At 35.7% G+C, this 24,439-nt stretch overlaps 5 protein-coding genes across 9 annotated transcripts in view; 3 read left to right on the top strand and 2 right to left on the bottom strand.

Annotated features, from left to right (window-relative positions):
- LOC110419778 (DNA primase) overlaps window positions 1-5,723 on the bottom strand; it is a 5,986-nt gene extending 263 nt beyond the window's left edge. The window contains exons 1-14 of the mRNA XM_089785165.1: window positions 5,569-5,723; window positions 5,040-5,191; window positions 4,578-4,747; window positions 4,313-4,459; window positions 4,166-4,217; window positions 3,797-3,971; window positions 3,523-3,605; window positions 3,151-3,363; window positions 2,133-2,249; window positions 1,491-1,638; window positions 894-1,001; window positions 539-604; window positions 191-456; window positions 4-54 (exon numbers count right to left, since the gene is read on the bottom strand). Of these exons, the coding sequence (XP_089641291.1) occupies window positions 4-54; window positions 191-456; window positions 539-604; window positions 894-1,001; window positions 1,491-1,638; window positions 2,133-2,249; window positions 3,151-3,363; window positions 3,523-3,605; window positions 3,797-3,971; window positions 4,166-4,217; window positions 4,313-4,459; window positions 4,578-4,747; window positions 5,040-5,191; window positions 5,569-5,650 (1,830 nt within the window). The 5' untranslated portion in view covers window positions 5,651-5,723. The remainder of the gene's footprint in view (window positions 1-3; window positions 55-190; window positions 457-538; window positions 605-893; window positions 1,002-1,490; window positions 1,639-2,132; window positions 2,250-3,150; window positions 3,364-3,522; window positions 3,606-3,796; window positions 3,972-4,165; window positions 4,218-4,312; window positions 4,460-4,577; window positions 4,748-5,039; window positions 5,192-5,568) is intronic.
- A 1,728-nt stretch (window positions 5,724-7,451) lies between these two features.
- Window positions 7,452-10,485, top strand: LOC110413101 (CBS domain protein with a domain protein (DUF21)). The gene is made up of 12 exons (XM_021423804.2): window positions 7,452-7,632; window positions 7,743-7,819; window positions 7,904-7,987; window positions 8,074-8,187; window positions 8,266-8,352; window positions 8,475-8,614; window positions 8,688-8,849; window positions 9,057-9,244; window positions 9,394-9,647; window positions 9,731-9,777; window positions 9,864-10,140; window positions 10,254-10,485. The coding sequence occupies exons 1-12, from the start codon at window positions 7,452-7,454 to the stop codon at window positions 10,293-10,295; spliced, it is 1,653 nt and encodes a 550-aa protein (XP_021279479.1). The 3' UTR covers window positions 10,296-10,485.
- A 511-nt stretch (window positions 10,486-10,996) lies between these two features.
- Window positions 10,997-11,845, top strand: LOC110425358 (transmembrane protein, putative (DUF3464)). The gene has a single exon (XM_021440258.2). It carries the CDS (start codon window positions 11,074-11,076, stop codon window positions 11,617-11,619), a length of 546 nt encoding a protein of 181 aa, XP_021295933.1. The 5' UTR covers window positions 10,997-11,073; the 3' UTR covers window positions 11,620-11,845.
- A 1,570-nt stretch (window positions 11,846-13,415) lies between these two features.
- LOC110425367 (heavy metal-associated isoprenylated plant protein 39-like) lies at window positions 13,416-14,611 on the bottom strand. The gene is made up of 3 exons (XM_021440270.2): window positions 14,464-14,611; window positions 14,162-14,237; window positions 13,416-13,978 (listed from the first exon to the last, which is right to left on the bottom strand). The coding sequence occupies exons 1-3, from the start codon at window positions 14,467-14,469 to the stop codon at window positions 13,644-13,646; spliced, it is 417 nt and encodes a 138-aa protein (XP_021295945.1). The 5' UTR covers window positions 14,470-14,611; the 3' UTR covers window positions 13,416-13,643.
- A 5,596-nt stretch (window positions 14,612-20,207) lies between these two features.
- LOC110422208 (Homeodomain-like superfamily protein) lies at window positions 20,208-23,731 on the top strand. Of its 5 annotated transcripts, none has more exons than XR_002445703.2 (9): window positions 20,210-20,491; window positions 21,171-21,228; window positions 21,493-21,616; window positions 21,702-21,875; window positions 21,996-22,100; window positions 22,186-22,295; window positions 22,411-22,470; window positions 23,224-23,325; window positions 23,430-23,731. XR_002445703.2 is itself a non-coding variant. In XM_021436038.2 (9 exons), exons 1-8 carry the CDS (start codon window positions 20,271-20,273, stop codon window positions 23,315-23,317), a joined length of 951 nt encoding a protein of 316 aa, XP_021291713.1. In that variant the 5' UTR covers window positions 20,210-20,270; the 3' UTR covers window positions 23,318-23,325; window positions 23,430-23,731. The 5 variants fall into 5 exon arrangements, 4 of the variants coding, with proteins under 4 accessions (XP_021291719.1, XP_021291727.1, XP_021291713.1 ...); XM_021436038.2 differs by having other exon boundaries at window positions 23,219-23,325; XM_021436044.2 differs by having other exon boundaries at window positions 20,208-20,491; window positions 21,996-22,085; window positions 23,219-23,731.
- Window positions 23,732-24,439: the final 708 nt, after the last annotated feature.

Genomic DNA, 24,439 nt, shown 5'->3' on the forward strand with positions numbered 1-24,439 from the left:
TGCAGTCCTTTCGACTGCTATCCACCAGTCGTCATCTTCATCATTCATGTTTTCCTGATGGTAAAGTAGTTTTAGGAAAATAACATTCTTATTAACATTCCTCCAGTTTCATAAAGCAGATGAGCAAACCGTATGCAAGCCAGATGATAATGAGATGGCTGAACAAAGTGAAATGTTTAACTAAACTAACCATGTCATTGAACATCAATCCTTCTGGCTTGTTGTCAATATTGTCTGCAACTTTTATAGCTTCAAGCCACCATGAATCTTTAGTGCAGTCATCTATATCACTTTCATTGCTGTAAAGCAAGACCCTTCCATTGTCATTGTTGACAAATTGATATTCAAGATCGTTACTTGTTAACCCATTGTCATCAACTCTCTGTCTAGAATCAAAGAAAAATGAAGAATCAGGGATGCAGTACACTGGGATTGGACGCAAGGGAGATCGGTAACCTGCTACAATCAGCAATATTAGTGCAAATTGTCAGTCATTCATAGAAGGTGAACTAATGAAAAGAAAAAAAGTTTCACACACCTTTGCAATCTGGATCATAACATTTCTGATAATAAGCTGCCCTTCTCATATCAACAACATACATCACTGAAGCAGAACATTTGATATGCATGTTAGGCTCTTTGTCATCTACATAATTAAATTAAAATAATAGGAATCAACAGTACAAGCCAAATACATCTTAGTGGCTTGGTGGTCCTCTATAGTATTTGAAGCCATGTTTGGATAAGTCAAAACTTCAATTAAGAAAGGTATCAAGAACATGCAGAAGTATGATAAATACAATGTGTATACATGATAAACCTAATGACCATAATTAATAAGGACAATGAAGTGCTCATCTTGCAGCTAACAGATTAAACTTTGATAAGCATACCATGGTTGCTCTTATGCTCTCTACCAATTCGCTCACAGTATCTATTTCTTGACATGCTGTAAACAATTAATCCATACTCGGAGAACCAATACCAGCTTCGAATTTTCCCTACAATCGCAGCAAATTATCAGGAAAGTGAGTAGTAGATGAAGAAAATTAATAACATGAAATTTTGTTAAGCATTATGAGAGCAGAGGTAAAAAAATTGGATATTATTGATAATACTATTGTCTTATATGAACAAAGGAAAATAATCAAGTAGAATTCCTCTCATCAAAATCTCTCTGGCGAAGCATAATACAACTAAACAAACAACAAGATAAAAAATGTCAGACCAAACTCCCTCAAATCAAAAAGAACCCAACACTTGAAACAATATATGCTGCATTGAAATGTATAGCTAACCAGATAATATTGAACTATGTAGTCAAGTCCACAGTAAACATCTACAGACATCCACAATAAACATAACAAAATCTTTCAACCAGAACAACTTAACTCATCCTGCTAGTTATCACATAATAGGGCTTAGATTTCCCTCCAGATAACTGAAACATGCTAGTCATTTGCTACTTAAGTTAAAGTACATGACACTACCTGATACATTCCCGGTGGAGGCAATTGATTCTATAAATTCATCCAAAGATGGGAAGGGTGACTTTCCCGTTAAGTATGTTGTAGAAACATCACTAATATAAGTGTTTTCTTGAGGAGCTCTGCAATATCTTCCAAAATTACTCGTTACCTGCAAAACAGAAGAATTTTGATTGTAAATAATACAAAAGTAGAAGCCTGTTTTTTTCAGTGAGAAAGAGAAGGTAGAAGTTTCTATACAGTTTAAATAACAATAGTCCAGATGTCAGGATCCTAAGGCATGATATCCAATTACAATTAAGTACCATACTACCATGCCCCTTGCCTGTAAACAATACAAAAGTAGAAGCCTGTTCTGTTCAGTGAGAAAGAGAAGGTAGCAATTTCTATATACTGTAAATAACAACAGTCCATATGTCAGGATTGTGAGACATGATAACTAATTCCCCATATTTACAATTAAGTACCATACTACCATGCTCATTATTGCTATGAAGTTTGACCTTCGTTTTAAATCCGAAAATATTGAAAGTTGCATAAATAAGCTAGCAAGTGTTGACAGCTAGTGTAAGAAATATACTGATACACATAAATATACTAAAAGGTAGTACAGTTCTGAAAAACCAAGGCAGAGTTCAAATCTACCTCTGTCTCAAAGTGAAGAGTCTTGACACAATCTAATTCCATTTTGCACACCAAAAGTTTCTCACAATCAACATCCATGTTGCAGATTAGGGATGCCATGAACATGTCCACCTCACCCTGTTGTTCAAAAAATATCTTCTTTCAAAAATTTTGTCAGAAGGAAACTTTACTTCTTAAATGGTTAGCATTGAGCTCTGATAAGGACATGAATATTTGGTTAGCAATACTTCGTGGCATGTCATCCTACAACACCAGTGTTCACCTGTCCATTCAACATTTCCAAGGTAGTAAAATTGTGCTCTAATGCACACTTTTGCAGTGAAAACTCAGATAAAAGATAAACAAGGGCCAATAGAAGGCAAGGTGAGGACACGAAAAAAGAATGGATATCTCTTTAATCAACAAATCTAAGCCTTGGTAAACTAATTGGACCATGTCATCTTTAGGAAAAAGATAAACCCTAAGCAATACTTCGTGGCATGTCATCCTACAGCACCAGTGTTCACCTGTCCATTCAACATTTCCATGGCAGTAAACTTGTGCACTAATGCACACTTTTGCAGTGAACACACTCAAATTAAAGATAATAAAGGGCAAATAGAAGACATAGCGAGGACACGGAAAAAGAATGGATATCTCTTTAATCAACAAATCTAAGCCTTGGTTAACTAATAGGACAGTATCATCTTTAGGAAAAAGATAATAATAAAGATATGAGAAAACAAAATATTTCAATAAAATGCTAGCTCTTCTTTTTTTCTTTAAAAACTTTCCAAGCATTTATGCCCATTCCACTGACATGCAAGCGTAAAAAATTTACATGCACTCCCACACACATTTCAGCTGTATGCATGGTCCTGAGAAATTTTTTGGATAATACAAATAAATTGCCAGTTGTATCAGGAGCATCTTTTCCGATGAGGATGAAAAAAATTAATATTACAAAGCAGAATATTTGTCACAAATTTAAAACTGCTACGATATAAGTTGTAAGGCTCAAGCAAGTAAATTACCATACCATTTCCTTACATTTGAATCGCCCTGTAGGTAAGAGGAAGGAAGCCTTTCCGGCCTTTGATGATAGAGCCAGACGAAAGCAACGATTTCTAGAATATACAGCATTGTCCACAAAAAGTTGGCCAGGTGATTCAGCAGAGGTCGAAGCCTTTTTCACATATAATGTTTCAAACCTTTTATCCCTTTCCCTTGCACTTGCTATACGTGAGCATATCTGCTAAATATGTCATCAATGAGCAATAACTGTTAACATTATGATGCATTGCAAAAAACAAAAGGAAAGAAGATAGAAAATAACGGTTTCCCCTGTTGGAGGTAACATAACAATGATACATTACGTTAAAGAAAATGGTTAATTTTCAGTAAGTTGTACCTCTGCAACAAATGCACCCACGTGTGAGTTGTCCTTAAAAGCTGTCTTTGGTATGCGCATGATCAAATGGCGGGAAAACTTCTCTGCATTCCAGTATTTATACAGATAGCAATTAAATTGTAAGAAAAAAACCCCAATATGAAAAGCAAAGCATATTGCTTAAAAATCAATAATTTAGTGTAAATTTTTATGGTGTTAGTTGTTACTGTCAAATGTTCAAAGATATTACCAAATGGCAAGGAGAACAGTCTTGTGCACCTAGAACAAACCATACCTTCAGTAGATGAATCAAGTTCCACCACCCAATCTTGATTTCCATTGACAGAATATTTTTCAAGTAAGGCTTCTAGAATGACCAAAATCAACAGATCAACCATTTTGTCTCCATCCCTTCCCACATTGTCTCTCTTATTGAACTCCAAATCGAAGTACAGGTGGCATGGAAAACCCTAGAACCAACAGCCACAATCACAATATAACAACAACAAAAAGAAAGGTCAAATGTTTCCTCATGGGCAGTTTCAGGTTTTACTACTCAAGCACGGATAAAAGGCATAATAAAGACTGGCTAGAACAGAAAACTGGAGTAGAGATAATATTACACATGCACATTCAATTGTGGAAAGATATGCATAGTTTCTACCTCCTGAATCACTTCATAGTGATGGCGAAATTTTGAATCCATAATTTTGTACCTACAATCACATGACCACAACAAGCAAAGAGTTTAAAAAGAAAACATCTCTTGAAGTATGAAGTGTGAACATACAAGAACCAATAGTAAAGAGACCTCTTCCAGAACTCCTCATATGTAGAAGCAAGATATCTTCTTTGCCCACTATAGTGGTCTTGATAACTAAAAACACGTGCATTGGCATGTCCTTTAGCAAACTTTACTGCTTCATCCTGTCTTGGAAATGTAACCCATACTTCTGTTCTAACAAACGAGTAACAAGAGGAAAGTCAATCAAAAAGGAGAGTAAAAAAGGGGTAAACCACTTGTTTTAAGTCAAAATAGTTTATATAATTTTAAGCAAAAAAGTGCTGACAAGTACCTTAAATTGGATTCCTCTTGTTCACTGAGGTCAATGCGAATTTCATGTAACAAACGCAGTAGACTCAATGGCCTTTTTGGAGGGATGCCATGTGGAGACCCATAAAATATAACTGGTGAGATCTGTTTCCCACGGCTAAATTTTCCGACCTTCACCATTGTTGAAACACACTAAAGGAAACATAAAAATTAATTAATCTCCACTGTAAGATAGTGAAGAAATAATGAATCAATGATCAAAAAGTACAAATTAAAGAAGCTAACTTTCAGAATTTCACTATTAACTCAAACAAAGCCAAACTTTGTCCAAATAAGTGAATCCATGTTTCTAAAGTCTCTTTTCAGGTGGCCTAGATCTTAATTCCTTATGGTGCTCAACCAAAACAATGTCACACATCTGCATACCATGCACGACCAGCCAGATATAAACTTAAAGGAAACAAAAGCAATTTCAACTACATACCTTCTCAACGGAGAGTTGTGCATTGTTTCCAGTTTCCTTTCCTTGTTCGGCTGATTCTAAGGACGGCGTACAAGGTGATGCAGATACCTTTCTTGCTGAATTTTCTTGATTCAGCTTGCTTTTACGTCTTTTTCTTTCCCTTACAGCAGATTCTAGAAAAACAAAACAAGACTCTCTATCATTCTCTCTTTTTTCTTTAATTATACAGTGCATTGTTTCTTGCCACAAATTTGTACGACACATCAATATCATGTGAAATTGTACTGCACTGAGCAACTCATATTCGATGATGAAGATCGCAAAAGGCAAGGTTTTAATTTACTTATTATGTTGCCCTAATTGAAACGTTTTACTCCTAAATTTTGAATTTCTGTGAGGAATGTGATCAAAGCCCTATCAAGAATCTGACGAAGAATTACGATTCCCTATTATCATTATCAAAAATTAAAATTTGAAGTGATTTTGCAGCGTAATTGACGAGCACTGTCTTTTTAACTAACAAAAAGATTGAAAAGGGAGAGGAGCTTACGAGGAGGAGAGATGCCACACTTGAAGCATTCGAACAATCGATCAACGTCATCCACTGTGCTCGCATTTCCCTTCTTCGCCATTCTCTTCGCTGGTTTCTCTGTCGATTTCTTCCACTTTCGTTTTCCCTCGACCGCTCACTGGGCGGGAATTAAATTTTTCAATGGGGCCGCCGAATTTGACATTTTGTATATATAAATCCCTAACGTTCTTTTTTTTTTTTTTTACTCTATACTTTTAACTTTTTAACCTTTGAAGTGCGAACTCCGATGGTTAAGATGGTTTAAAATTCCAGTCTTTTTTTCACTTTCTGAAGAATTTTGTTCCTGTCCGAGCATTTTTGTAGTCTAAAAATCTTATAGCACGACCTTTTAATTAAGAGATGAATATATGGAAAATTTTAATTCATTGAATTTTAAATTTTTAATGATTGTTTTAAGATAACTAAAACTACTATAAACTATATCGTAAAACTTTATTTAGTGTGTTTTATTACTTTAATTATGTTACCTCCACGTGTATTTATTTAGTGTATATTATTAATATTCTTTATGTCAATTTTATTTTTTAAAATTTTTACTTTAAATTGAAAATTTTATTTATTTATTTTACAAAATTTATTCATTAACACATGCCAAACAAATTTTATTTTTCTTTTCTTCATCAAATTTGAATCCATTTTATTCCTCAGGGGTCATTTTCTAAAAAAAATATACCACGTAACTTATCCTTTGTCTAGGACTTTGACAATTGTCTTCACTCTTGTAAAGCGTGATGCTCTTTCATTGTGAACTATCTACTTCACACAAATTCCTTGGAAACTTCCATGCTCCTTCGTTTGTGCCGTATTTTCTTCTTGCTACGAGAAAAGCAGCAAGAAGTGAACAAATTTAGGACCTGCACAATCCAATAAATGGCAGTCCTTCCTTAAATGGAAACGGCAAAAACACAAAGGAAATGACGCCCTATGAATTGCAAACGTCAAAATGTAGTCAATTATAAAAACTAAAGAGGTTCTCATTGCCATAACTTTTCATTTCTTTATCATTGGTTTTCAACTGCTCATCTGTTTCCATTACAAATGAACGCGTTAGTACGAGCCACTTCATTCGATGAAATCATCCATTTGGGTAAAAGAAAATATAAACATTAACCAGGTTTTGGATTCTTTATGTTTGTACCTGTTTTTCCACCTGCTCCTTACACCCTTATTTGCATTTAGAATAATAATTGCAGACAGAGAAAGTTCTTGTGGCGTCATAAGCCACGGCAAATTAAAATGGCAGAAAAGCATGTTTAGGTGATAATAAATAACAGCATTGTTGCAGCAAATATGCAACTGGGGCAGTTTTACTATTGCATAACATTTCTAGATAAGGATGATCACAAGATTAATTTGGATTTTGGAGAATATTGTTTTTGGGTGCAGATAACATTTCTATTAATCAGTTGTTTAGTTTTAGCTGTTATGGTTTCTGAGAGGGCTTAATTAGTTAACTACTCTATTCAAGGTATTGATATGACCGTTAACATTGTAGCAGACAGAACCTCTAATATATATTAATCATCTTTTTAACTAAGCGTGCAATACTAATTATATATTGCTGCTTTTCACTCATCGCGTAGAGTACGCGTCTTGAATTTGGCAGTTGGCGGTGCACTTTTGGCGCTCATGACGCTGCAGTCGGTTTCATTTCTGCCTTTTCCATTGTATTTAAGCAAAATTGAGACCTCCGACTGTGTTTGGTACCGGCTGCTTTAGTTATAATTAAGCTCTCTTCCTTCTTCTTCTAATCAATTCGTAATACAGTCTTCTTCCTGATATATATATATATATATATATATATATATCGGACTCTCTGATTTATCAAGATATCTGACACAATGGCGGCGAATGATGTGCCATGTTGTGAGTCTATGTTCTGGGTGTATCTAGTTATATGTGTGGCTCTTGTATCATTTGCTGGCCTCATGTCTGGCCTTACGCTGGGGCTCATGTCCCTCAGCCTTGTTGATCTTGAGGTTGTCATCAAGGCTGGTCAGCCCCAAGACCGAATGAATGCAGGTTAATATTACTGAACCACTCTTTACTCAAATTATATCTCCATCCACCGCCTAAATTCATAAAGTACTAAATCCTCAGTTTGCTCACAAAGATGTGTTTTTAAATGGCAGAGAAGATCCTACCCATCGTTAAGAATCAGCACCTACTCTTATGCACCCTCCTCATAGGCAATGCACTGGCAATGGAGGTATCTTGCTTACACCTACGTACTCCTATATTTACTGCAGTCCTTGAAAACACTAATTCTGAATTCTCTGTGTACTTGAATAAGGCCCTTCCGATCTTCCTTGACTCCCTTCTATCCGAGTGGTGCGCAATATTGATATCAGTTACCCTCATACTTGCTTTCGGTGAGGTAAAATCTCTCATCTACTCCACACTATATAAGTGATTATGTATTTTGTTGATTAGCTTTGCATAAAATACTAGAATTTTGTTCAGATCATTCCTCAAGCTGTATGTTCTCGCTATGGGCTGAGTGTTGGAGCAAAACTCTCAGTTTTAGTTCGGTTCATTGTAATAATCCTCTTCCCTGTAGCGTATCCAATTAGCAAGGTAATTTAAGCAAACCCTAGGAAAATCAATGAAGGTGTTTTAATCAAAATAATAAATCTTGGCTTCCTCTTCTGGCAGCTGCTAGATTTGCTGCTAGGGAAAAGACATTCTGCACTCCTTCGACGAGCTGAGCTCAAGACACTAGTAGATATGCATGGGAATGAGGTAATTAGTTTCCATAAAAACTTCCTAGAACTCAACTGATCACAAACTTTATCTGATTAACTATAGCATGGTTTAACCACCCAAAGTAGAACTAAATCGGTAATATTTCATGTTCATTGTAGGCAGGGAAGGGTGGAGAACTGACACATGATGAAACAACCATCATCTCTGGAGCCCTGGATATGACACAAAAAACCGCTAAAGATGCTATGACTCCCCTATCTAACATTTTTTCACTTGATATAAATTCAAAACTCGACGAGTATGACCTTCCATCTCTCTGCCTAACTATCCCATTTATTTTTCCTTCTCATTAACAAATTGATATGCTACAGGAAAACAATGGGAATAATAATAAGCAAAGGGCATAGTCGGGTACCTATCTACTCTGGGAGCCCAGCAAATATCATTGGCCTTATACTGGTGAAAAATCTGATCAAGCGCCGTCCGGAAGATGAAACCCCTATTAGGGATCTTACCATCAGGAGCATTCCTAGGTTACATTTGATTTCTAATTCCCGAGCTCTATATTATGTTATTGCCTTTTCTGCTGCTTCAAGTACGGTTAATTACGATTTCTGAACAATAATATTAAAAAAACTAAGAGATAGTCTGTCTGCAGTTTATGTTTTTCATAATGTTTTGTAAGTTAGAACTGAAGGCATTACTATGAACTAATTCCATTACTTTTAAATCTTTGACAGGGTTCATGATTGCTTACCTCTCTATGATATATTGAATCAATTCCAAGAGGGCCACAGTCACATGGCTGTTGTTGTTAAGTGCAAGAGTGATAATATAAATGAGGATGCACAAAGTGCAAAAGCCAAATCTAGCATCCCCGAGAGAAAAATCCACTCAAAGTCGAAAAAGAGACAGACAGAGGCGAAAGGTATACAATATTATTTTCATAGATCAGGAGAAACTGAATTTTTTGTAAACCTTCACACACGTGATGGTAATAAATTAGTTCCAATCATGGAGATTAGTAACAGGGAAAACAATACGATAGAGATGAGCTTATGATCACCCTATTTCCAGGTATTGATCAGCATCAATACTGTCGAAATGAGCAACTTAGTATTCCTTCAAGCTCACCCTCTGCAAATTCTACCATCATTGATATTCAAAGTCCAACTTTAATCATGGAGCTAGGCAGCAAATTACGCCCGCAAATGAAGAAACGGGAACAGGCAACCCTCTCAAATAGAGATTTGGAATCATTTCCAATTAATTTAGATGAGGAGGTTCTTGGTATCATAACATTGGAGGATGTAATGGAGGAACTGCTGCAGGTTTTTCTTGAGTATTTTGTCTCCAGAGATTATCGATTAGAGATGCAGACATATATTCTAAAACCAACTTTTTGCTTTTGCAGGAGGAAATATTTGATGAAACGGATGATTATGTTGATGTTCACACGAGGTAAGCTTCTTTCATTTTGAACACATTAACTTGCGATTGCAATTTCCAGGATGTTTTCACACTTCCATTAATATTCCCCCCTTTAGAATTACTATCAACATGCAACCTTCACGAAGATCGCCATTAAGATCTCCCAGAGCAGCAACAGCATCTCATCTTCACTGGAGAAGCCCTACGGTATCACCGATTTCTTCATGCCATGGAAGTCCACTATCTTCAAAGCCCCACTCGCCTGCACCAGTTGCACCCTACGTTCAGTCACCACTCTCCAAGCCAACTCTTTGTGCCTCCCCCGGGAAACCTATAACAAATTCTCCATCTAAAGTGTCAGGCGCCGCCCAATACTCGCCATCCCCACATCAGGTACGAGGAACATAAAAAACTGCACTACGTCAACTTCTAATTTGCAATGATTCATACATTAAATATTTTCTCATCGGTAGTTTACCTAATTCTCTGTGAATTGGTTCTAGCAGGCATCTAGAAAATCATATGAGAGGCTGAGACCTGGTTCTTAGGTTTCAATGGTAAGAGTTCCTGAAGATAAAGCATGCAAATGTTTGATATATATGATGGGAATTTCTAATTCCATAGAATAATATGTGGGTCCACAAACTGTAATTTGGCTCCACAAAAGTGTTTTGAGGAACTAGCAAATTAGGGCTCCCAGCCCTTCCGCCTCCTTTCGTTGAGATTTAAGTACTATTTTTGTTCATGCACTTTGTCGTTTCCTTCTTTTTAATGCACTTAATCCACTACCTATCCACAATCCATTGTACACTTAGCTTGTATTATAAAACATTATTAAATAAATATATAACAATTAAGTAAGATGCATCGGATCGATCTCATCAACTGGTAATTGATTATTATCTTAATCAAATGTTTAAATATATGAAAATTGTTGAGATCCGAAATGTTCAAGTTGATAGTTCTCTAGAAAATAGAGAGAACGGCTCTAGAAAGAATTAAAAAGAAACAAGGATCAGGATAACTTAGAAGTTCATAGATTGTACTATCTTCTAAAAATAGAGTGGGGGAAGTGACACGGCTGCACTGCAAAAGACAAGTGATAGCTGACTTGCTGTTACGACTTAATTATATGAGGGGTCTTATTGTCAATGTCAAATTGATATACAAAACCCCAATAAATCTATTTCTCAAAATATCTTAAGATAAAACCAAAATATCTCAAATTCTTATACGAGAAAGCACTGCCATTCATTGTTTTCGGATAAGGTAACTAGCAATAAGATCATTAACTATTGCTTCGTGAAAAAGAACCCCAAAGAAACAATGAAGACTCTACTCTCTTTAGCAACACCACAATTTTACCTTCCAAAGCCTTCTTTATGGGGTCCAAGAACCCCAACAATTCTCCCTACAATCATCAAAAACCAGAACCAAATCCAATCCTCATCAACGTGGGAACTGCAGGCCAATGCCAAAGGCTTTGCCAGCACACCAACAGCTTCCGTGAAAAAAAAGGCTGCCAATGAAGACTCCAACAACAACAATAACAACGATGACGAGCCAGTTCCCCAGGTAGTGTTTGATAGGATGATAGCAAGAATTTTGGTCTCTGTGGGAGTTCCTTTGGCCACGGGTCTCGCGTTACTGCACCTTTTCGGTATCGCTAAAGAGCAAAATTTGTGGGATGTGCCACTATGGCTGCCATTCTTGACTACGTTCATAACTTTTGGGGCATCAACTCTTGGGATAGCGTATGGGACTTTGTCTGCGAGTTGGGACCCAGAGAGGAGGGGTTCTATTCTGGGATTGGAAGAAGCTCAACGCAATTGGGTTGAGATGTGGAAAGAGGAGAATGATGGGCAGTGGTGAATGGTGATTGCGGTTGAGCTCAGCCGTTTGGATCCACCAGTAGGTTTGGGTCAACATCGGACCGCTTTTTTTACCTCTAGTAGGAGTACTAATTTCGGCTTTTTAATGTACAGCCCATGTCTCGGCTTCAATCTCTTTTTTTTTGGGAAAAAAAAAGAAAAAAAAGAAACAGTTGAACTAGTACTGCAATATATTGTTTTCATTATCCAACAATAAAGAAATACTTCTACCACTTTGTTGTTTTTTTGTTCTCAGGATAATTTATTATTGAATGTTTCTTTTCTTGGCTCAACGTACGAAATACAAAGATAGGAGAAACCGAAATTTTATATTTTAGTCCTTCTAAGGATAATGACAATTATTAATATAAATTTTGGACCCAGGTATTTTTACTCGAAGGCACAATATCAAAAAAACTCATAAATTTAAATAATTTTTATTTTAAATTAAATAAATTTTTATAATTAATAATTAATGATGTGAAAAAATTATATCTCATTACATTAAAGTGATATGTTAAAATATTATAATTGATGATGATATTATATATTAATATATTATAATTGATGATGACATGATATATTAATTTGATATAATAATATAATTATATAATATTTTTTATTTTTATATCAATATACAATGATTAATAACATTTAAATTAATAACAATTAATCAATTATTAGTTATAGATGCTTATTGATCAAAAATAAAAGTATAAAGGTTTTGATTGCATGTAATAAAAAATAAAAATTTATCTAAATTTTTTTAAATAGTTTAAGAGCTTATTTGAGTATTATGTTTTTGTAAAAAATTAAACTTTTTAGATATTTACCCAAATTATTTCAAATTAAATCATTTTGGGTTTGACTCACATTAAATTCATATATTTTTTATTTGAATTTAAGTTAATATGAAATTAATAATTAAAATTTGTATTTTTAATATTAATTTTAGATTATTACGATTTTATATCAAATTAATTTCAATTTCAAATGGTTTCAAGTTAGATTTCTTTTTTTTTAATTTAATTTATTTTAAATTTAAATATCAAAAATTAATATTTAATTTTTTAATCAATTCGAATTTGATCACATTTGCAATCAGATTCTTTAACAAATTTTCAAGTTTGAATTCATTTGAACACTATTAAAATTATTGGATCGACAAACAGTAGGACTGGCTTGTTGACAAATCCACGTCATCTCATTCCGGATTTGATGAGCCGCGACCTTGTGCGACAAGACAAGAGGAAACGAGTCAAGATAAGGATGAAAATGGGTGGAGAGTAGAAGGTTTATTTTCAACGAATTGGCACATCAAATACGTCTGATGTTTTGGCGGTCTGACCTTTTGTAGCTTTAAGCCTTGAGTAGCTCTGCTGTTCGAAGCCTCTTTTACGAGATAACGCTCAATATAATTTTACCTTTCAAACACGAGACGTGTTGAGTTTGCTTACATAATTGTCAACGCCTGAACCAATCAACACATGAATGACGAAATCAATAAATTGACAGTTGATACTATTGTTAATTAACGCCTTTGAATGCCATTCGCCCCTTTTTTCTAACGAAAACAGAGGCACAATCAAATCACGTTGGTGCGTCGCCGTTTTCATTATTAATACATTTTTCCTTTATATTCCGTGTTACGTAAGCAGAAAGTGACGGAAGTAAAGGATAAATTCAGAGAAAGAAACGCATGGCTTACTGAAAATCCTGGTGAAAATGAAAGTTTTAGTTTAGATTATTCGCAACAACAGATTTCCAAAAAGAAAGAATATCTTAAAACACATGCACTAATAGGAATATAGAATCCATTACTTCAAAAAATATATATATGTAGACAAAATGTTTGATAAATTCCCAATTAATTCACAGCAAAGTTTCAAGCTAAAATAATTAACCCAGCAGGCCACCACTCTGTACAAAACGAAATTGAAAACAAAACTAATCCAAAGATGCTTCTCTTCTTCTTCTTATTTAAGCACTAGTATATAAATCTTCATATCTAAAAGGACAAAAAAATTAGCAGATAATGCAAGCAGCTGGATTTTCCTCAACGATTTTAGTACCATAAGGGTAATAGTCAGGCACTGGAGGATAATATGCGGGCATTGCAGGGTGATATACATAGGGGTAAAGCATATGTTCTTTTGGGGGATCTTTCTTAGTTTCTGCTGGCTTCTTTGGCTCCTCTTTCTTGGGCTCTTCTTTCTTCTTCTCTGGCTCTTTTGCTGGTCCAACCGAAACTATATCTGTGTGACACAGCTTCCTCAGTTTCGTCACTACGACCACTGGATCAATGTCTCCTATCACTGTCAATTTTTGGTCCTTCATGTCCAGTGAAACTGAATCAACCCCTGCAAAATGTCACTTACGTTAGTTTGGCTTGCTTTAAGATCTGGCTTTTCTCTGTTTGATTTTAGTAAGGTGCTAGAAAGATCTCGTAATTATTTGCTTGAAGTAATAGATCTTTCGATTCCCAAGTTTGTTAGCAACAGACAGAATCAAAAGAAGAAACTAAAACTAAATATGTACAATACCTGAAAGGCCAGAAGCTGTCTTCATGGCTTTGGATTTGTACTTGCTGTCGTGTAAATCCAATTTCAACACAACTTTCTGTCAAAGACAAAATCAATCACTGTTAATATTTTTAGATCAAAGTAAGGCTCCAAAACTACCAAAAGATCCAAAAAGAAAACTTCGCTCGTGCTATTTAGGCTAAAACTAAATCATGTTCATTTTTCCTCTCACCAAAACGTAAGTAACAAATTTCATTTAGCAGTTTTCATGCTTCTGTATTTGTGTGAGCATAAAAACAAGATGCAAAAGAAGGAAATCAAACCTTCATTTCAAGCTTTGAGAATACTTGCGTAGCAAACTTGAGAATAAAAACAAGAAAAGGAGGATAGCAACAAGGTGGTGAAAGGAGGAATAGAAAGCCAAAGAACTCTGAACACCTTTGATGGTAAGAAGCTGAGGCTTCAGAATTTATCGTTGGCCCAGTCAACCTAAGTCAATTCATACAGATGGGTCTTTGCGTGTTTGGTCAATAAATGCGATTTTGCCACCTACTTCAGGTTCGTGGAAGATACCAAAAAGATGCAAACGACGTCGTTATAGCCAAAGAAACTTTTCAAAAAAGGGGGCCCTTTTAATTTTCGTTCAAAGGAAAGAAGGGGAAAAGAACAATCCACTTAAAATTGTTTATCCAGGAAATTTCTATAAGCCTTCCTTGGACTCGGTTGGGGACACTTCTTAAGTGCGGAAGTCTTCGTCTGTTTCTCTTCCTTCACTTATTGCTTCTGTCTTTTTGCCTTTTTTCTTATATTTGTTTATGCAGTCCTTAATTTCTTTATTCTAAATTATGCCCAAGCATTTGCAGAGGTGGGACACTACCCAGCCTTGAGGGTCGGCAACCCCGCTCAGAGGGCGAATGAACTTGGACTCTTGGAGACAAGCCTAGTGTCAACGGGTCGATTTCTTAAGACCACTTTCGTGCGGCCTTGGATTCAGCCTTAGCTCGGCAGTAGAACCCAAGTCAGCCTTACTCACCCGAAGCGCTCAACCCCACACAATGGCTTTAAGCCGGCAAGCAAGCTTGCATAAACAAGGAAGGAAAAATGGGAAGAGAATGCTAGAGAAAAACTAAACTCTTTATATTGAATGAATTGAAATACAAGGATGCAAGAATGGTGATTTACACAATGGTGGATGGGGCTATTTATAGCCAAGGTTCCCACCACTTTTCCCTCCAAAGTTTTTAATTCAAAGTATTCCCCCAAAAGATTTCCCTCCAAAGTTTTCAATTCAAAGTATTCCCCCAAAAGATTTCCCTCCAAAACATTTGGGAGGTTCTAGAAGTTCGGTTGGGAGGGAAAATTTGAATTTCCAGCAGCCTCCCCTACATGGGTCTAGTGGGCTGGCACCCTCTTGGCCTCTTGGCGGGTCCGGACTGTGTCACCTCTTGGGCCTCCTGGTGGGTCTGGACTGTGGCCGTGACACTAGCGCCAGGTTTACTATTTTTTTTGCCTTCAGGTCACATTAATTGATCATATCAGTTTTTTTTTTTTAAATGAATTCGTCATTTGTTTGAAGAAAAGGCTTGCGTGGATTCTCATCTTTCTTTCTTTCTTAATCACGTGTCTGAAGTGTGAAGAAGATCTGGTCTGGTCAAGTGGTCAATACAAGAAATGTAAAAAACGCTTCCTGTTGGTATACTTTACTTGGGTATGAAGTGTTTATGAATATTCAGTTCTCACTTCTGGCCAGGAGGGCTGGATGATGGATCTTGGAAGGGCACCTTGCCGTTTTTCGTTTATTCCTTTTTTTTTTTGTTTTTCTGGCTGATTTTATAAATGTTGTTTCACATGGGACTGAGACACGAGTCACATGACAGCTAGTTTTTCAAACCTTTTCTTTTTTTCATTTTGCTCATGGGAAGATGCTCCAGCAACTTCCATTAATGCCCAATCTATGTGAGTTGAACCATGTTATAGTGTTACTTGACTGTTCAGAGTATTGTATATTTAGTATATAGTATTCTTTTGGTAGTATTTTTTTTTTGACCGGGCTGTCAATGTTCATGACTTGTTGAATCCAACATCATCCAATGACAACAACTACTAAAATGTTATGTTCAAAAAGTAAAATCCAACACTTTGCAACTCGGAGTTGTTTTCTTTTCTTTTTTTCCTTTTTCTATCCAATCTTTCATAAGCAACAAGTTCCAGATGATGACAAAACTAAGAAAAAACAATAATGGTACGACCTATCAGAGAAGATGTGAATGTTAAGTGATGAACACCTCTAGAATATACGATGTGTGTAAAAAAAAAGGGTATAAAGAGTGTTCGAAGCAGATAAATCAATATAATATACATCTATAATTTCTTAAACAATCATAAAAATGTGGGATCGCTCTTGAATCTTGAATTCTTTCATCTGATACGATCATGAAAATGCATTCATGTAAAATATATTGATCCCTGGCCATCAGCAATGGATCTATCTATTAGCTATTGGTTGAGTGTTTTGCTTTTCTCTGTTTCTGCCCTATGCTCCAATAAAAGGGGCAAAAGACAAAGAATAAAATCTACAACAAAAAAATAACGTTTGATGTTGTGAATTCAATTGTAGTGGGAGGAGACCGTGCCGGGTGTAAAAGTACTGTGAATTGCCAATTTCAGGCTTCGCTCACTAGGTATGCTGCAGTTACCACTTTTTTGACTTAAATACGATGTGTTCTTTTGCATATGGTAGCTAGACTACTGATCACCAGTATGGGCTTTCAACTAAGGATCATGAACCCAAGTCCCTAAAACTGGGTGTTTATTGCAAGGCAAAAGTTTTGCTAGGCCCAAGTCTTATTACTTCATCCCCACTTGGCCTCAAAAGAATCTATTACATGAAATTAGAATTCAATTTACATGCACTTCCCAAGCCCAATTATGTGCAGAAATTTGAACCAAAGACGGAGGGGGGCAACCAGCTGTGTTGGTCACCAATCCACTATTCTTTTAAAAAAAGGATGATGGGCAAAATTATCATGGGCATAAAGCATAGTGAAGTGCGCATAGCATGTGTCTTCCATTTCCTGCTTAGACCTGTTCTCTGGGAAAGCTATAGCGAAATCATAAAGTTTACTAGCTCAAAGTCTAACTTGAATTTAGGAGCTACATCAATCATGTGATGAACTCAAACCGAATCCATACATCAAATGTCAGTAACTAGTCCATTTATCAGTCGACAATGAGAATTAGTTTAATACTTTTTTGTGGCTGTCTCTTATATGCTTCTTCCGGATCCAAACCCAAAATTTTGCCTAAAAACTTTCCCAAGTTCATTTTTGAGCCAATTATATAAGTGTTGGTAGTATATAATCTCTCTTTAATTTTAGTTTATTCTCATTCAAATTTCAAGAGGTATATATATCATATGTGTCCCAGTAAGTCATTTTTATTTTGAATAATTATGAACTCCCATTCATACGAAAAAGGACACGAGAACCCTGGTCACACAAATACAAGCTCGTGCCAAAAGGGATGTAGAAACCAAATGGCTACATAATGCAATACCAAAACACACAGTTGTGGGGAAAAAGAAGTTTATGTTTTAACAACGATGAACATACGACTCTATAGGCATTAATAAAAGACTGGTAATGCGCTATATATATAACTCGAATGGAGAAGTGAGACGAAAAGCAAAAAATTACAAAAAACAAAAAACAAAAGGGCTTAACGAAGAGTAAATGTTTAGAGCATTTGGAGTGATGTTTTTGCTGGCATTTCCATGTGTAGAGAATGTACGTTAATGGCTTTGGTTATATGTCTCTTCTCATGGAGTAACTTCTAGAGAGACTGGAAGGCGACAACCACTAGAAAATGCTGATATTTCTTGATTCTTTTGCAATGCACAAGGCAATTCGACAATGCATGCACACGGGCAATATATATAACCTTTCCTCAATCAATTGATGGGTCAAACTTCGTACAATTATTAGCTCCTTCATTTGCTTAGCCACCTGCTTTATCTGTTGAACCCCACAATTGAGGGACAGAAAGCAGAAAAAAAGCAAAAGCCACACATGGCATTGTGAGTTAACTTACCAAACAAACTTGTAGTAAGTGCAAGACCGGGACCCCAGCTGACACCGCATTGCCAACTCCCTGCTCCACATCAGATTATAGCAACTACAGTATAAATAACCACCAAATAGGCAGTTTGCCTTAGTTCAAAGGGTCAAAATGAGGTAACTTAGGGTAAAGTTTCTAGTTTCGAGTCGTAGTAATTTTTTGATGTAAAATGAAAAATAGAAAAACCATTCATGGAATGACAATAATTAAGTCAAACTTGAATTATTGATGATAAATCGAACAAAATTCATAATTAATAAAGCACTTTATTTTTTTTAATTCTTTATATATTTAAACAAAGTTAAAGGGAAACTCTAAAGTTTGAAACACGAGTTTTGTTAGTAGGAGCGCTTAAAATTTTACATAACGCTATATCCCCCCAATTGCTGTAAAGAAATAGAATGTATGGTTGGGAAATGCACCCCCATCAAGATTCGTGACTAACGTCCATCTCAAGTTGAAATAGGATATGCCTTGGACACAAACGTGAGTCGAGGATAAAAGCAAAATGCGAAGCAATCTTGTCGGCTTTGATTGAAAGTAATATTGGTGAAATGAAACCAGCACCAGTACTCTACGCCACAATTCTGGAAACAGAAAAGAGTGAACCAAAATATCCGAGGATGAAAGAAAAAAAGAAAGAGAAGAAAAGCAACATGGGAGGTGGGCAACTTAAGCAGGTCCCATTGCTAAATATCTCATGCAAGTCATGTGGCCTTGTAGCTGGCCACTTAGCACACTGGAATTCAACAATACCGCACATCTCCGCTCCTTAGCTTCTTATTGCTGCCACGTGGCCTTCGGTGAAAACAGCTCTATCCCTTACCTGTCCTTTTCGCCTCTCGACCGACCCTTCCCTCCACTAGGATTAGTGTGCAGACAAAATTCCTATGGCTCCTGGACCAGAGTAACCCATGCCCAAATCAAATGTTCCTCTATTCCTATGAAATTAAAATAGTTACTTATACGATATTAGTAATTATTAATTCGACGACTAATAGAGGATTTATTTACTATTAAACTTTGACATGTTGATTTTCAATTGATTCGCAACGTGGCAATTCCATTCATTGCTCTTATATCATGCTACTACACATAGGGTAACAGGATTTTTCACATATAGTTAGTGCAAATTTTCTTATTATATGGTTGAAAATTTTTAAGAGTTATTTTTTTAACCAGTGAATGAAAGATATATTTTAATATTATTTTAAATAATATTTTTATCAATGTATTGAAAATTCATCATATTCAATACTAATAGAGTATTTAATATTTTTTATAAATAATATTTTAAAATTATAAAATATTTATTAATGAGCATCTTAGAGATAAGTATTAAGATTCGTTCAAAGACAATTTTTGTACCAAATATAATACTTAACAATTTATCCTATAATATCATTTAATATAGTAAAATTTAAAATGTATAATTAAAATAATAGTTAACAAAAGTTTTTTTTATAAATTACTTGTCGTCTTTACTCATTGTTTGATTTTTTTTATAAAAAAATTAAAAGTTATTACAACAAAATAGATGCCCATGTTAAAGTGTCTTCTTTAACTTAAAAATTATACTTAATATTCAGTTATTGCTCAGGTGTTCTATAGAGCATAAACGTTATCCTTGGATTTATTGTAAATCTTTTAATTACTTCTTTAATTAGCGAGAAATTACCATTTGAGAATGGTAATAATAAATAATTATTCTCAAAATTTATGTTTAAGAATATATAACATTTTGTCTATAGAAATTAGAAAACAAGGCGTCTGATCATGTTATATGCAGGTAATAATTATCATTTTTTAACATCAAAATGGACAGTGGACAGTAGATAAACAATCTTTCCTTCTACGTGGCAGATTCTTATTTGTAATTTCTAAATCTCAGTGTAACCACGCAGCATCAGATCCAAATCCCGAGCCCTTTATATGCAAACTAAACCGCCTTCCTCAAACGCCACATTTATACGTTGTTTCAAAGCTTAAAAAAAAAACCTCCCAAAAATCTTACATGGTATCAAAAAACCCGAACCCGGTTGAGGGATTTTACCTGGATCCGACTGGAATGGCGTTGCCCGGCCTGGGACCCTTCACCACGACGGCTACGGCCGCCTCCACGGCGTCATCTTCTGAGGATCCGAATAAGAAAATCCGAAAGCCTTACACCATCACCAAGTCCAGAGAGAGCTGGACTGAACCCGAACACGACAAGTTCCTTGAAGCTCTCCAGCTGTAAAGTCTCAAGCATTTTCTCTCTAATTCCATGAAATTACTTTGCTTCCATTTCAAATTAGGGTTTTTTAAAAATTGTTTATGATTTTTTTTGCAGTTCAATTTTGAGGTTTTGAATTGAATTCGAAATCGAAGTCTTTTTTTTTTTTTCAGAAGTAGCTAATTAAAATTTTTAAATTGGTTTTGGTTAAAAATAAGTTTTATAAGTATTATTGAAAGTAGGATGAGAGTAATAAGTAATGGACGAGTGGGAAGAAAAGGACAGGACGTTCTTGTTCTGCGTGTGAAGCATATGTTCCTTCTTATTTTCATTTAGCTTTAGGCTTCATATCTAACTGAAAAAACACTGAATTGTAATAGCCTGTTTGCATATTTGAAGACATGATGACAAAACTGTAGTAGAATATTGATGGTAATGTATAACCACTGTAAAAGGAGTTTTTTCTTTTGTTGCTATTTTGAATAATCTTTAAATATTTTGTCATAGTGGACCTTTCATTGAGGAACAAAGGATCTATTGTCGAAGACCATTTCGAGATTATAACTTAGTGGAGTTGTTATACTAGTTTCTTGTTGTATCAGTTGTTTGCTGAATCATGCTTTTTGCATGAGTATGTTTCCAAAAGGTTTTCTTGCTCTCATTTGTTGTTGTTGTTTTCCTTCCCTTGATTCTGTTCAGCTTTGACCGTGACTGGAAAAAGATTGAAGCATTCGTCGGGTCAAAGACTGTTATCCAGGTAAATTAAAAAGTATCTAACATTTTTCCTTAAGCAAGGTTCGTTTTATAAAAGCAAAGAGGCAGGATGGTTGAGGAATGAAGAACTTTATGTTTGTAATCTCTGCTTTGCATCTTAGACTGCTTTCCAATGTTTCAGTAAGATGTGAAAACCGGTGTAGTTCCCATACTAGAGATTTTCTGTTTTAACAATTATATGTAGATGCCAATGCCTGTGACAAACATTTGACATGAAGTGCCTTTTTTTTTTGTTTTTGTTTTTTAGATCCGTAGCCATGCCCAGAAGTACTTTCTAAAGGTTCAGAAGAATGGAACAAGTGAACACCTACCTCCACCTCGACCTAAAAGGAAAGCAGCTCATCCATATCCTCAGAAAGCCTCAAAAAATGGTGAGGATAATTTATCTTAAGTATGAGTAGTAATCACGGCACAAACTTGGCAATATAATCCTGTATCTGTGTGTCACGTTGGCAGCTCAACCGCACCAACAAGTATCAGGATCTTTTCAGTCATCAGCGGCTTTACTTGACACTGTATGTGTTCTAAGAACTGATCCCTCATCGATGCTTATGAACCCTAATACTAGTGCTGCTGCTTCTTCCTGGACGAACAATGCACAGACCATCAATTTCTCACAAGCTAAAAAAGGTATCTTATTCTTCCTAATTCTAGTATTGTAATATTGAACTCATTTATGATAGCAGTGACCCCTTTCAACAATTGAGATTTTGATTATGTGTTGTTCCCATTTTATATTTGCCTTTATAGGTCCTGGGTTGGCCAATAACTCTTGTAGTAGCACTGAGAGTACCCCAAAGACACGTCAAATTGGGGAAATGACTGATCAGGGAAATCATGGTCATGCTCTGAGGGGTTTGTCTTAGTGCTAATGGAAATATTTAATCATTTATGCTATTTTATCCTTAAACCCTTTAAAATGGCTTTTTGCTTGATGCAGTGTTGCCCGACTTTGCACAAGTATACAGTTTCATTGGCAGCATCTTTGATCCAAATGTTAGTGGTCACCTGCAGAAACTTAAAAAGATGGATCCTATAGATGTTGAAACGGTATGGTTTCTTTGACATATAACATTTTATACAATTTTGCCTGATATTGCCTCAGACGTGATTGCTTATGATATTGCCACAGATGTGATTGCTTATCTTTCTTTCTCCTATTCAGGTGCTGCTGCTGATGAGAAACCTCTCCATCAATCTGACAAGTCCTGATTTTGAGGATCATGTGAGTTTTCTGAGCCCTTACTTATGGGTTACTTGTTCCTTCATGGTGTGGATGATGCAAGTAGACTAGTAAAAGTAGTAATGTTGGTAATTGCTATCACCCTTTGCTTTAGTAGGTCTATTAGTAGTTTTGGTCTTTGATTTTTTTATATTTTCATGAGTCAAGTGCTTGAATACAGAGAAAATTTCTCTTGGCATATATCATTTGAAATGAGCCTAACATGATCAGGGCAATCATTCATTGGTTTCAACAGTTTGCAGCACTGTGCTTTCTGCCATGTAAACCACAATGAGTTTTCTATAGTCAGCATTTAGAAATATGACAGTTTGGCAATTATGATGATGATTTCCTAGGATATTATAGATCTAATCTTGGGTGCAATTGGCTCTGTTGCATGGTCTACTTTTCATGTTGGAAGTTGTTCTGTGATATTTTGTCATTCTCCAAAACGAAGATGGCAATTCAGGACAAACATGCATTGGCTAATTAGACTGGAAATACAAGGGATGAAAAGAATGGGGTTCCCTTTTTTTTTTTCTCATGTGTCATGTGTTTCTTTGGTAGCATAGCTTGTCCCTGATTTTGCTTCCAGTGTTGTCAACTTCTCATTTGGTAAAAAGTTTAGTTCTTTTTAGCTTTCTGTATGTGAGTCTTTTCTTTGGTTTTTTGTGTCAATTATTTAATCTATTTGTTCCCTATATAATTTATAAAAGATTGTTATTTTTGCTATATGGTTTTTTTGATGCAGAGAAGGTTGCTTTCTTCCTATGAGATTGAGACAGAGGCAATTGATCACGGTGGTGTGTGTAAAGCTGTTCATAATGACCAATCCAAAAGTATCACTTAATACGTGAGGTGATGAGATGTGCTTTAATTTTCAGCTGTGCATAGTCTCTTTTATGTCTTATATAAATAGACTCTTTCTTCTTCTTCTTCTGTTTTTTTTTTCTGCTTTGAAGGCATGCGAGGACAAGGAGCTAGAATCAAAGAGTACATGATGTTCTGTTAGTAGTGTATAATGTTGGTAGGACCATCGGCCGCAAATTTCAAAATAATTTTCCCCGTTCTGCTGTCATGTATATATATTGTAAGAGAAGTTAAAAGGAGAAGCGGGGTGTAGAATGAAAGGAGAAGAGTCAGGAAACGAGTGTACAGCGCATATCTTGTTTTTGAGGGGTACCTTGTACAGTACGATTCTGGGTCTTGTGTATTCAAGTTTTGACTGCATATTTTATTGTGATATAGGCACAGTATTTGTCAATGCTGCTTGCTGCTGCTGTTTTCAGGTATATAACAATATCAGTTTCTCATTGTTTGTTGCAATCACGTTCGCCTATGGACGTCGATGGCATGTCTGGTAGCAGAACATAAAGCTGGTACTTACCTTTTATAGAGAGATTTGTTATGTTACGGGCTCTTCGATTTCGTTGCGGCTATTTCCATGTGATTTGGTAAGTGTTTGAAGGGCAAAAAGGATGAACGTCAGGGTGAAAGGAAAAAGGGGAGGGGAAAATCTTTGATCTTGCTTGTAAAATTCAACATTTGTACTAGTGTGGGAAATGAAAATGGAGAGGGAAACTAATTCAATTCTGGAACTGTTTCTCCCATAGAGTTTTGCTCCAACTCTTTTGTTTTCATTTTTTAAGGTTATTCTATATTCCAAACTTTCGCACGGGAAACACCTTTATTATCTCGTCTTCCTTAGGAAAAACATATAGCATTAATGTCCATCTTCAAAAGAAAAATTAAAAATAATACCAATGTCTTAATCTTAACGACAAGTGGTCACGAGCTGTGGGAATCTGATGATAGATGGACATGGGTGACATGATCCCCCATCTTTCTTTCACGCTACAAATTTGGAATGCCATCTGTTCTGAACTAACGGCTGCAACTAACTACCGTACAAATAAATACTTGGTTGAACCGGCCAGAGTTACAATCGATAGGCATTTTTACCTAATCCAAG

Source organism: Theobroma umbraticum, unplaced genomic scaffold (assembly GCF_002168275.2).
Source record: "Theobroma umbraticum cultivar Fairchild unplaced genomic scaffold, ASM216827v3 scaffold_30.0, whole genome shotgun sequence".
NCBI classification, from domain to species: Eukaryota; Viridiplantae; Streptophyta; class Magnoliopsida; order Malvales; family Malvaceae; genus Theobroma; species Theobroma umbraticum.

What these genes read in the sequence shown, in the direction of transcription:
- LOC110413101 (XM_021423804.2), top strand. Translation starts at nt 7,452, where the DNA reads ATGGCGGCGAATGATGTGCCATGTTGTGAGTCTATGTTCTGGGTGTAT. An exon ending in TCATACTTGCTTTCGGTGAG is followed by an intron (nt 7,988 to 8,073) that starts GTAAAATCTCTC and finishes AATTTTGTTCAG; the next exon opens with ATCATTCCTCAAGCTGTATG. An exon ending in ACTCGCCATCCCCACATCAG is followed by an intron (nt 10,141 to 10,253) that starts GTACGAGGAACA and finishes TGGTTCTAGCAG; the next exon opens with GCATCTAGAAAATCATATGA.
- LOC110425358 (XM_021440258.2), top strand. Translation starts at nt 11,074, where the DNA reads ATGAAGACTCTACTCTCTTTAGCAACACCACAATTTTACCTTCCAAAG.
- LOC110425367 (XM_021440270.2), bottom strand. An exon ending in GACAGCTTCTGGCCTTTCAG is followed by an intron (nt 13,979 to 14,161) that starts GTATTGTACATA and finishes GACATTTTGCAG; the next exon opens with GGGTTGATTCAGTTTCACTG.
- LOC110422208 (XM_021436030.2), top strand. Translation starts at nt 20,271, where the DNA reads ATGGTATCAAAAAACCCGAACCCGGTTGAGGGATTTTACCTGGATCCG. An exon ending in GGTCAAAGACTGTTATCCAG is followed by an intron (nt 21,229 to 21,492) that starts GTAAATTAAAAA and finishes TTTGTTTTTTAG; the next exon opens with ATCCGTAGCCATGCCCAGAA. An exon ending in TTTCTCACAAGCTAAAAAAG is followed by an intron (nt 21,876 to 21,995) that starts GTATCTTATTCT and finishes TTGCCTTTATAG; the next exon opens with GTCCTGGGTTGGCCAATAAC.